Source organism: Gopherus evgoodei, chromosome 21 (assembly GCF_007399415.2).
Source record: "Gopherus evgoodei ecotype Sinaloan lineage chromosome 21, rGopEvg1_v1.p, whole genome shotgun sequence".
NCBI lineage: Eukaryota > Metazoa > Chordata > Testudines > Testudinidae > Gopherus > Gopherus evgoodei.
In genome coordinates this window covers 7,360,962-7,373,340 of record NC_044342.1, presented here as the reverse complement: position 1 = coordinate 7,373,340, position 12,379 = coordinate 7,360,962, and the positions used below count along the sequence as shown (strand labels likewise).

At 41.8% G+C, this 12,379-nt stretch overlaps 1 protein-coding gene across 1 annotated transcript; it reads left to right on the top strand.

Moving 5' to 3' along the window:
- Positions 1-3,743: 3,743 nt before the first annotated feature.
- LOC115637861 (olfactory receptor 14A16-like) lies at positions 3,744-4,691 on the top strand. The gene has a single exon (XM_030539462.1). It carries the CDS (start codon positions 3,744-3,746, stop codon positions 4,689-4,691), a length of 948 nt encoding a protein of 315 aa, XP_030395322.1.
- The last annotated feature ends 7,688 nt before the right edge of the window (positions 4,692-12,379 follow it).

The following is a 12,379-nucleotide window of genomic DNA, read 5'->3' as shown; positions in this document are numbered from 1 at the left end:
AGAAACAGGTGAACTATAATCAACATTATTAACCAATTCTAAGCAGCTGCATTATGAGTCAGTCTCCCTTTCCCAGTCATCAGTAATTCTTTGGTCGCAGACTTAGGGGGGCAGGAAGATACAGAAATGCATGTATTTCAGTGTTTTATTTTCATTTTACAGTTTTATACAATCTTAAAAAATACAGGCATCTCACCTTGGGATTCCAGCAGGTAAGCTTCCTACCATGTAACTGAACATGATTCTGATTTCAGCACCAGCCAATGTATATCTTGAATATATTTCTGCACTGACATCCAGATCTGTCTTTCTATCAATATTCTTTTAGTGGGATAATTTACCAAGGTATATGTTGATATCCTGTGCTGCCTGATTCAAGAAGATGGTGTTGTGTCATGTAAAAGACAAAGCAGATTTAGATAGATAGATAGATAGATAGATAGATAGATAGATAGATAGATAATTATGGAGATGGATGGATTGCTATATAGATAGCTTCTTATGAGGATGGATAGATGATTTATAAATGGCATAGAGCATACACAAAATTTGCAGATGATATGAGGCTGAGAAGGGTTGCAAGTGAAGGATAGGATTATAATTCACAATTATCTGGACAAATTGTAGAAATGGTCTGAAGTAAATAGGATGACATTCTACTCCACTTAGGAAGGAACAATCAATTGAACTCATACAAAATGGGAAATGACTGTCTAGGAAAGAGTACTGCGGAAAGGGAATTGGGGGTCATGGTGCACCAGAAGCTAAATATGAGTCAACAGTGTAACACTGTAGCTCACGAAAGCTTATGCTGAAATAAATTTGTTAGTCTCTAAGGTGCCACAAGTACTCCTGTTCTTTTTGCAGCGTAACACTCTTTCAAAAAAAGCGAACATCATTCTGGGATGTGTTATAAGTAAGACATGAGAAGTAATTCTTCCACTCTACTCTGAGCTTATTAGGCCTCAACTGAATTATTGTGTCCAGTTGTGGACACCACATTTCAGGAAGGATGTGGACAAATTGGAGAAAGTCCATAAAAGAGCAACAAAAAATGATTAAAGGCCTAGAAAACATGACCTATGAGGGAAAATTAAAAAAACTGGGTTTGTTTAGTCTGGAAAAAAAGAAGACTGAAAGGGGACATGATAACAGTCTTCAAGTACATAAAAGGTTGTTACAAGGAGGAGAGTGAAAAATTATTCTTCTACAACCTCTGAGGATAGGACAAGAAGAAAATGACTTAAATTGCAGAAAGGGAGCTTTAGGCTGGACATTAGGAAAAACCTCCTAATTGTCAGAGTGGTTCAGCACTGGAATAAATTTCCTAGAGAGGTTGTGGAATCTCCATCATTGGAGATTTTTAAGAGCAAGTTAGACAAACACCTGTCAGGGATGGTATAGATAATAATTAGTCCTGCCATGAGTCCAGGGGACTTCTCAAGGTCCTTTCCAGTCCTATGATTCTATGACAGAATAAACTTTCCTCAAAATTAAGTCCCTCCAACCTATAAAAATTATGTTCCTCCTCACTTCTGCCTTCATTTATTTTTCTGTTTGATGCCTAGCACTGGGTGTTGTGTTCCAGGTGCCCCATAGAATTAGATAGAATGGGACTCGAATCACCACCATCTTTTTCTCATGTTTATTCCACCAAAAACAGCACTGGCTTTTTTGGACACTAGGAGTATGTCTATACAGAAAACAAAGAAAAAAAAATCCCATAGCAGCAAGCTTCAAAGATTCAGTCAACTGATTTGGTCTTATGGGTCTCAGGCTATGGGCCTAAAAATAGCAAGGTTGACATTCCCGTTCAGGCTGGAGCCAGGCTCTGAGAACATTTCACTTCACTGGGTTATATAATTGGTCCTCCAGGCCATCCGGGAATGTCTACACTGCTCTTTTTAGCACAAGCAGTTGATGTAGGCTCTGAGACTCGCAGCTAATGGGTGCTCTTTGGCAGTATAGACAAACAACAAATAACATTGTAAATACATGTGCACTGACTGCAATTTTACCAGAGAATAACAAGTGAATTGAATTTTTTTTGGCAGAGGAAAGAAGGTTTCTTATATTCTGGGCATGTCATTTTCTAGCACAGGATAAGGAGCTCCTATCTTGGTTGTTTATGGAATAGGAAGTGAGTTTGGATGTGATATGTATTGAAGAAATAAAGAGAGCATTAAACGTTTCATGAAATACATTTCAAAGGGACACAAGGAGTTAAACACCTTGAAGTCAATGGGAGTTGAGTCCCTAACTCTTTTAGGCAACTTTGAAAACCCCAGTTGAAGTTGTTAAGGATGCGTACAGGTGAAGATGGATCGACAGGGGGCTGATGAATGGGAGGGGAAGCATAGAAAAGTTTATCCTCATTTGACAGATTCAGTATATCAGTAAATTCTTCCTCGGGATTAAGGCTAAAATGTTCAAGGATACCTAAAGGATTTGCACATCCAGCTCCCACTCATTTAATGCGAATTGGGCATCAAGGTCCCTTAGGCAGCTTTAAAAAATCTCAGCCTAAGTGTCCAGATGCTGAGCAGGGAACAGAATGAGAGATTATTCAATTCACATTTGACTGCTTTCTTCAGGGCACATCCAAGTCTATTTCTGCCTGGCCGACAGAACAATTCCAGTTTTCATTAACAGTAAATCTTAAAGCACAAATTTATTAGGAGATCCAATAAATTCAATAGAAATTGCATCTACAAGAGCCAATTCTCATGCCAATTCTCTTTCATGGGTATCATTGATGGCACAATCACAAGACAGTATTCCTTTCCAGATCTCAGTGAACAGAGAACTATAAAGAAATGTAGTTCCACGAGTACTGTATATAAAAATTATGATTCTTTTTTTCCCCATGTCCTCTGTATTGAATTATAAGCATGCCTGGAGGAGTTAGAGATTTCCTGGTAAATATCAGTAAATATTAATTTTACCATAAACACACAAACTAGCTAAACATATTTCCATTGATAACAATCAAAACATAGAGCTAGGCAAAATAAGAAAAATGCTGCTTGAGAACTTAGTAGAGTTTTAATTAAAAGCTAGTTAATTTGCATATTTTGACATGATGTTAACAATTTGTATTTTAATGGTTACAGACCTTCAATTTTTTGAATCTCAATATAATTAAATAAGCATTGTCTGTCCCCCCATTGTATAACACCCTCCCGATAATTTCCCACAACTGTGAAAATTTAAATAGATAAAATGCAAAGGAATGCTTAAAACTCATACATTTTTGCAACTGTGAAAATATAAATCGGTAATACTAATGTTTAAAAATTAACATTGATATTGCCTGGTTAAGTTACAACAATAAATATTGAAAACAGCCAAGAAAAATTCTCTGCTGATGTAAGCTGACACAGTTTTATAGAAAGTAAAAATTTACACTAGCAGAGAATTTGACTCAATGGGTTTCTCTAGATGTAAATGAGGCTGAAGCATTTTGAAGAGCAAATAAGTTTGGGAAAATTGCAAGTCATTGAAGGATGTATCATGAACATTAAATACACAAAAAAGTATCTGAATAAAAGTTACATTGAGAATAATTTGTTGCTAGTACTTTCTTCTTGGATCTGTCTGACCTTAGAGAAGGAAACCCTCCACATTAGTTCTAGGAACCAGATTTTTTTCTACAGAAGAATAAGTACATATATTGTCCTCTTTTCTTCTTTTCTACTCTGACCCTGGTTTTTGCTGCTGAATTTCTCTCCAAACAGCAGGAAATGGTCAACCAAAGCACTATGACCGAGTTCCTTCTCCAGGGATTCTCTGACGTTCAGGAGTTGCAGATTTTACACTTCTTGGTGTTTCTAGTGATTTATCTGGCAGCCCTGGTGGGCAATCTTCTCATCATCATAGCCATTGCCACTGACCACCACCTTCACACCCCCATGTACTTCTTCCTGGGCAACTTATCCTTCCTAGATGTCTGCTACATCTCCGTCACTGTCCCCAAGTCCATGGTGAACTCCTTAAACAACACCAGGCTGATCTCTTTCTTTGGCTGTGCTGCCCAACTCTATTTTGGCATCACCTTTGCCTTTGCAGAGGTGACCCTTCTCACTGCAATGGCATATGACCGCTACATTGCAATCTGCCATCCTTTGCATTATAGGGTCATTATGACCAGAGGGGTATGTGCACAGATGGCAGCTGTTTCCTGGATCAGCAGCTGTATCTATTCATTGTGCCACACTGCTAATACCTTCCTATTACCTTTCTGTGGGCCCAGTGTTGTTGATCAGTTCTTCTGTGATATCCCACAGCTACTGAAACTCTCTTGTGCTGATACAAGCGCTAATGAAATTGTGGTTATTGTATTAAGTGCTTTGGTGGGTTTATTTTTCTTCATTTCAATATTAGTGTCCTACATTCACATCTTTTCTGCTGTGCTAAGAATTCCCTCTGCACAGGGCAGGTATAAAGCCTTCTCCACTTGTTTGCGTCACTTACTTGTATTTTCATTGTTTATCAGCACATGCATATATACGTACCTAAGGCCAGGATCAGCATCTTCCCCGTATCAGGGCATGTTGGCTGCTGTGTTGTATACTGTGGTTTCCCCAATAATAAATCCACTCATTTACAGCCTGAGAAACCAGGAGATAAAAGAAGCTCTGGGCAAAATTTTAAGCAAGACGTTCTTCACCAAGAGCCTTTTTATCTCTTAATATAGGTTAATATTCTCTCCCCATTCCAGGGGTTCATATTCCTAAGTGAACAGGAGGATTCCAGTTAACTGCAGAGATGTTCATTAATGAACTACAGGGTAGCACTAAGGTACTGTGATGATGGGTGCATTATGAAAACTCATGTAAACGGAACACAGTTCTGGGAGGGTTCACTACAGGCCAAGTAAATTATGTGTTTCTAAGTGGTCTTTAAGCATTGTGCATGCGACAGATATGGTAAGTCCCTGCACCATCCTTGAAAAAACCTAAATGGATTAAGTTTAAAAGTCTTTGGAGTCCATTGTGCTAATTCAAAGTTTGTATATTATTTTGGGCTGTGTTTGTACATACCCTCATCAGGGAGGAGATGGGATGTGAACTGTGGGAAGGGTTATGAACTTCAAAGGACTCTAGTGAACAATGGGCCAGACAATAATGGACTTTAGAGGCAAACTGTGTCAAGTGGTTTGCCTGAGGAATTTCTAGGAAGAGGTGAATGTAAATTCCTACCTCTGGTTATGCACTAACTCAGCCTTTTTAAGCTATGCTCTGAGAAGTGGAGAATTCTCTGGCCCTACTGTGGAGTCTTAAAAAGCAGCACCAATTGAAAGGGGCTAATGCCAAGATGCTGAGGTGGAGTTTGACGCTCCAGGATTATGATATAGAAGTGGTCCATGTTAACGGGAGTGCCAAAATGTTATAGCCCAGGCTTTGTCATGGGGGGCAGAGGTTGAACTTTGCCAGGTCACTGGATAAAGTGACCCGCTCAGTTTGGTCTTGAAAGTGGGAGAGATGTGAAGAAATAGGAATATTCTTAATGTTTTTTTTTCTGAATACTGTATGTGTGCCTCGGTTTCCCATATGTATTACTCAAGTATCTAGGTGGTGGAGTAAGGGTGTGTGATCATTGTAGGTACCCCTAGAGGGTAGGTATGACTACCAACTGGCTGCCTGGGGCCAACACTCTGCAGCCTCACAGCTGATGGCCAGGCCCCATCCTATACAAGAATCAGTTGGAGGCATTGGAGAGCAAGGTGAGAGGTGCAAGCCAGGTAATCCCATTTGCCAGGAAAGAGACAAAGGATGGAGGGGCAACAGGTGAGACTGAGCCCAGACAGCTGGAAACTGACCAGTCTCCTGGTTTGGGACTTGGGGGGGGAGGGCCAGGGCTCTAGAGCTCTGGGTCCCCCAAGATGGACTTTTCTGAAAGTTCATGATTTCTGTGCTAACAATCTCTGTTCTACGCTTTGTTCCCTTCGACTAATAAAACCTTCTGTTTTACAATGTTGGCTGAGAGTCACTTCTGACTGCGAAGTTGGTGGGATGGGTCCGTTGGGGGTATATAAGGCTTCTCCAGGTGTGACATGCAAGTAGACTTGCTGCAGGGAGTTCACAGAGTGAACAGGGGGTGGAACACTCCAAGATCGGACCCAGGAAGCACCGAAGCCGTGTGGGCTTCTTGCCATGGTGAAAGAATGCCCTGAGAGGAGACACGCTGCACCAGAGTCCTAGCTGAACTTCATTCTGAGCTTTTTCAGAGCACCGAGATTGTGATTCCATGGTATTGTCTGCTGATCATCTATTATGTGATGCTAAGATTAAAGGCACAAGCTATCTAAAGGAAAGAATGAACTATTCATGGTTGCTCTTGTTCTGAATCTAATTATGAACTTGTAATCAAAGGGAAAAAACAGCTATGGGCTTTGAAGGACTGTCACATACCATAGCCTGAGATTGGAGTTGAGGTGATCTCTAGTAAACTTTTTAGCATGTGTTTAAATTCTTTCATTGTTTTCCCTATGAGTTCCCTGTAATGCTTTCACCTTAAGAATAAATGTGCTTGCTCAGAAGGACCCGTATGGTAACTTATCACTGCAGGCTATTACACTATTCATTGCCTTAGAAGAGAAAGCAAAGTGCAGACATTGGCCTGTTGAAGCTTTCTGGGAACATGACAGTGGACAAATTTATTCCCTAGATGACCCTTTTGCTATGACCCTAGAGAATTTCACTTTTCAACTATTCAGAAAATAAACATTCTGCTAGCAGGCCACCATGCATCTGGTGTCCTGTTTAATTTTTCTCCCTAGTATTTATGGGAAGGCAATTTCATGCACCCTTCTTACCTCAAAGCCTTTGAGTGTAAACATGCAATCTGATCCTCCCACTCCAAGCTCCCATCCAGTTTTTAGGGTGTGTGTGTGGTGTCCCAGAGTCCCTCAAGGGAATGGCTACCCCATCAATGAGTTGAACTTCTCCCCACCCTGGAAATATTACATGAAGCAATTATTTGGATCAAAGGCAGAAATTATGCAGAGATGCCTCCTTGTGAAGTAACTCTCAACCATGCACTGCTTCTATGGGCCATGTTCTCAAATCTCCATAATTCCATTTTATAATGCTGGCTTTACTGACTTCAGTCGAACTATACTGGGGATCTGGGCAACTGGCTGTTGATTTCAGAGGATTCACGTTGCTTTACCCAAGCTGGAGATCTGGCCTAATGACTTCAGATGATCTACACTGATTTATATCAGCAGGGGATCTGGCCCACTGACTTCAATGGATCTTTATTGCCGGGGATCTGGCCCATTGACCTCAGTGGAGCTCTGCTGATGTATAACAGCAAGGGAAGTGGCCCAAAGACTCCACCGGGACCACTTTGATTGACATCAGCTGGGCTTCTTGCCCCATTGATTAAATATCAGAGCGGCAAGTAATGATAATGGAAGTTCATTGAATTAAGCATTGACATCAGAGTTGTTTGCAATAATTGTGGAGACAATTATAACATGCAGTAGATAGATAGATAGAGGGCCTGTTATCTATGTCTCATCCTTTGCCTCCAACGTAGAGACACTGATTTACACCATCTGGAGATATGAAGCATTATCTTGAGTGAAGTTATGCCAGTTTACAACAACCAAGATTCTGGCCCATATACTCTATCACATTTCATTATCTGAGTGCTTAAGAAGTTGCAGATACCAATGCTGAAATTGTGTCATGATCATTGGCTCCTGAAGTGTTGTGCTACTTCTACCACTGCTGACTTTGGCCCAGAGTTCATAAGTTCTGGTAGAATTATCTCAAATGCTCTGAAAAAAAATGAGCCAGATTCATAAATGGACTATTCCTCTTTTAGCTGATCTAAACTTATTTTAATACATGGAGCCCATAGAGCTGGAATAACGCAGGAGTGGTGAATCAGGGTCAAGTCTCTGAGTTAAATTCAATGGAATTTAAATGACCTCCAGGAGTGGACCTCAACAAAGAAGGTCTTGCCCATCACTGAGCTGAATTGCTTCCATTGGCCACTACCTACAGCGTTAGGCAGTGATGCTGCTGTTCTTTCTCTCACTCTGGACACTTTCAATGGTTATGATGCTGTATTATGGGGAAGCCTCTGCACAGGCTGTTCATAGTTTCATACATTTTAATTTGTAGTTTTTTGTTTTCAGGCATTTGCAAACCCACCCAGAGGTGAGGTACTGAGGCCCCTTTTAATCCAGTAGCCTAATACTTAGAACACACCACTAAAATGTGGGTGTTGCACTGCCTGGAATGGGTCGTGACCATAGGTGCCCAGCTCAGGGCAGACTGTCAAAAACAGGGCAGACACCCCAAACTGTTGGTGTCTTCTGTCATTAGTTTTCACCAACCCAGAAACAAATATGAACTCTTGGATCACTATAACAGTTTTAACATGGAGTTACAGACGTTCCCCATAGATCCTCCAGTCTATCTTGCCACCCAAGGAAGTTAGACTTCATGATAAATGATCAATTACACCAAAAATCACAAAATTTTCAGGTCGCTTCCAGTCTCAAGAGGCCAGTCGCTTACCCCCTATCAGTTGCTACCCTAGATCTTACACCAAAAAAAGTCTGTAGCATATCCTGTAATAAACTATCTAAAGGTTTATTAACTAGGTAAAAGAAATAAGAGAGTTGTTTACAGATTAAAGCAAGCAAACAGATACACACAAATGTGTTATCATCTATGGTTCCAAAAGATGACAGAGATGTAGTCATCTGTCCATTCAAAACGTCTTTCCGGGCAGATCCAGGCATAACCCCTGGGGATAGCTGCCTTAGTTTAATACCTCTGGCCCTCAAACAGCAAAGAGAGGACAAATTTTTGTGACCCTGCTTTATCTTTGACTTTTGGCCTTCCAGTACAGGAAAGCTGCTCCCTGGCATGTAGCATTTCCAAGGTGTGGTAGAGCCATTCACTGGTCCTTGGTATTGCAATGTTCCTTAATGGGCCATTGAATCTTGATAGGCCTCCTGAATGGGCAGGGGGAGATGATTCATGTGCCTGGGTTCACAGATTCAGAGCAAACCTTTACATAGTTAGAAAGCAAAATGCACGTATTTCCTAAGAGCATGGGATACAGATATTGCAAGTGAGATTAATGCATGCAGCAATTTATACACATTTCATAGAGGCTAAACACTAAATTCATTCTTAAACAACTAATAACTATTTTGGACAAAACTGATATACAGGTGAGCTGGTTTGAGTTCCAGCTCTGAGTTTGTCAGTTCTTAGCTTAGCCTATGGCCTTGGCCAGAAGTGGCACTTTGTTTGCCAGCCTCATGGCGAGAGACCTTGTCTAATCTGAAGCAATGCCTTGCACCTACATTTCCTAGGGTAGTGTCCTAATCCATGGACTACAGTATTCGAAGGTGGCTTTCAATCTTCCCTGTTGAAGCTGTTCCACTTTGCAAGCTAATTGTAGTTTCACTGGCATGGAGACTAGAACCAAAGGCTCCATCTTTCTAGCTGATTGTCCAAACAGTCAGTGCAACCAGTCATTCTTACCCTGGTCTGATGAATATGTCATCAGTTCTACAAGGTGGAACAACTCTAGAGAGATTCAGAGAGTTCTCTGTCTGAATACCTGTCATAAACAGATAGCTAAGGGTTAATGTCTCTTTCACCTAAAGCACCTGACCAGAGGACCAATCAGGAAACCGGATTTTTTCAACTTTGGGTGGAGGGAATTGTGTGTCTGAGGGTCTTTGTTTCTGTCTGCCTGCTGTCTCTGAGCTTTGGAGAAGTAGTTCTGTTTTCTAATCTTCTGTTTCTAAGTATAAGGACAAAGAGATCAGATAGTAAGTTATATGGTTTCTTTTCTTTGGTATTTGCATGAATATAAGTGCTGGAGTGCTTTGATTTGTATTCTTTTTGAATAAGGCTGTTTATTCAATCTTTTTTTAAGAAATTGCCCTGTATTGTGTTATCTTAATACAGAGAGATCATTTGTATTTTTTCTTTCTTTTTATATAAAGCTTTCTTTTAAGACCTGTTGGAGTTTTTCTTTACTTCAGGGAAATTGAGTCTGTACTCACCAGGGAATTGGTGGGAGGAAGAAGTCAGGGGAAATGTGTGTGGGTTGTATTGGCTAGCCTGATTTTGCATTCCCTCTGAGGAAATAGGAAAGTACTTTTTGTTTCCAGGATTGGAAACGGAGAGGGCAAGTCCCTCGGTTTGGATTCACAGAGCTTGTGTCTGTGTATCTCTCCAGGAGCATCTGGAGGGAGGAAGGGAAAAAGGATTATTTCCCTTTGTTGTGAGACTCAAGGGATTTGGGTCTTGGGGTCCCCAGGGAAGGTTTTTCAGGGGGACCAGAGTGCCCCAAAACACTCTAATTTTTTGGGTGGTGGCAGCAAGTACCAGGTCCAAGCTGGTAACTAAGCTTGGAGGTTTTCATGCTAACCCCCATATTTTGGACGCTAAGGTCCAAATCTGGGACTAAGGTTATAACATGGTGGCAGCAGGTGGGAGATAGACAGAATCCAGAAGCCAGTAGGAATATTATATTTTTCTTTTCTCTGCTAAGGGCTTTTTAGCAGAGAGAAACAGTTGGTTTTAAAAGGGAACCAGAGAGAATTTTTTTTCTGCTCTCTCGGGCAGTTTGTGGCTTGCATGTTAAGCAAGAAGCCATTAGCAGACTATTGACAGTCTTTTGTCACACAATAGCATTCCCATTGAGAGTCATACCAGCACTATATATATATGCAAATAAAGTGGTTTTTCAGGTTTACGTAACATTGAAGATTAGCTAAAGGCACTGTTACTAGGCAGACTTCAGGAGGCAACTGAGAGCCTGCAGTTCAGAAGAGAAACACCGGAGGGCACCCCAACACAAGAAAACAGGAACCATGTCTACCAAGACAAAAAGGGTGGCTGAAGAACAAATCAGAGAAGCTGAACACAGTCGACAGCTGGAAATACAACAAAAACACATGGAGATGAAAGAAAGAGAAGAACAAGCCAAAGAAGCAGCACACAAAAGAAAACTAGAAGAAGAGGTGGCCTACCGAAGGAAACAAGCAGAAGATGAGTTGGCCCACCGCCGAGAAATGGAAAAACAACAAAAAGAGAATGAAGAGAAGGAAAAACAGAGAAAACATGAACTGGACTTGGCAAAAGCTGGGCTGCATGTGCCAGCCAACCCTAACAACCCGGCGCCAATTATTGCTCCACAGCACAGGAAATTTCCCACCTACAAGGCAGGTGATGACACCGAGGCCTTCTTGGAAAATTTTGAAAGAGCTTGTCTTGGGTACAGCATCCCCGAAGACCAGTACATGGTAGAATTAAGGCCACAACTCAGTGGACCTTTAGCAGAGGTGGCAGCTGAAATGCCTAAGCCGCAAATGAATGACTATAAACTTTTTCAAACCAAGGCCAGATACAGGATGGGGATAACCCCAGATCATGCCCGTCGGCGTTTCAGAACCCAAAAGTGGAAACCAGAGGTGTCATTTCCCAAACACGCCTACTACATTGCAAAAAACTATGAGGCCTGGCTAACAGGAAACAACATTCAAACCTTGGAAGAACTGAACCTCCTCATACAAATGGAGCAGTTCTTCGATGGTGTTCCTGAAGACATCACATGGTACATACAAGATGGAAATCCCAAAAATATCGCTGAGGCGGGGGAGATTGGAGCCAAATGGATGGAACTGGCAGAAAGCAAAAAAGCTACTGTCAAGGGGAATGATTACCCCAGGGGGCACACAGACCATAAACCCTACAACCGAGGACAGCCAAAGACCCCACATACCACCCAAGTAAAGCCACAGATACCCTACCCTTCAACCTCACCAGTCTCCAGTAACTCACCTCGGCCCAGTGACCCATCAGATGGAAGATGCTTTAAGTGTAATGAACTGGGACATATCAAGGCCAACTGTCCCAAGAACACCATGCGAGTGCAATTCATTACACCACCATCACCCCAAAGATCCCCAGGCCCAGATGCCTCTCAAATACCCTTGGAGCGAAGGGAAAATTTGAGAGTGGGCGGAAAGAAGGTTACGGCGTGGAGAGACACGGGGGCACAAGTGTCAGCTATCCACCAATCTTTCGTTGACCCCAAATTCATCAACCCAAAGGCCAAAGTTACAATTTACCCCTTCATGTCACAAGCTGTAGACTTGCCTACAGCTCAACTGCCTGTCCAGTACAAAGGCTGGTCAGGAATGTGGACTTTTGCCGTCTATGACAATTATCCTATCCCCATGCTACTGGGGGAAGACTTGGCCAACCAGGTGAGACGGGCCAAGAGAGTGGGAATGGTTACCCGTAGCCAAACCAGGCAAGCTTCCAGACCCATTCCTGTTCCTGAGCCGTCCACAGAGGCCCCGTCTGTGTTACCAGAGACCCAGACA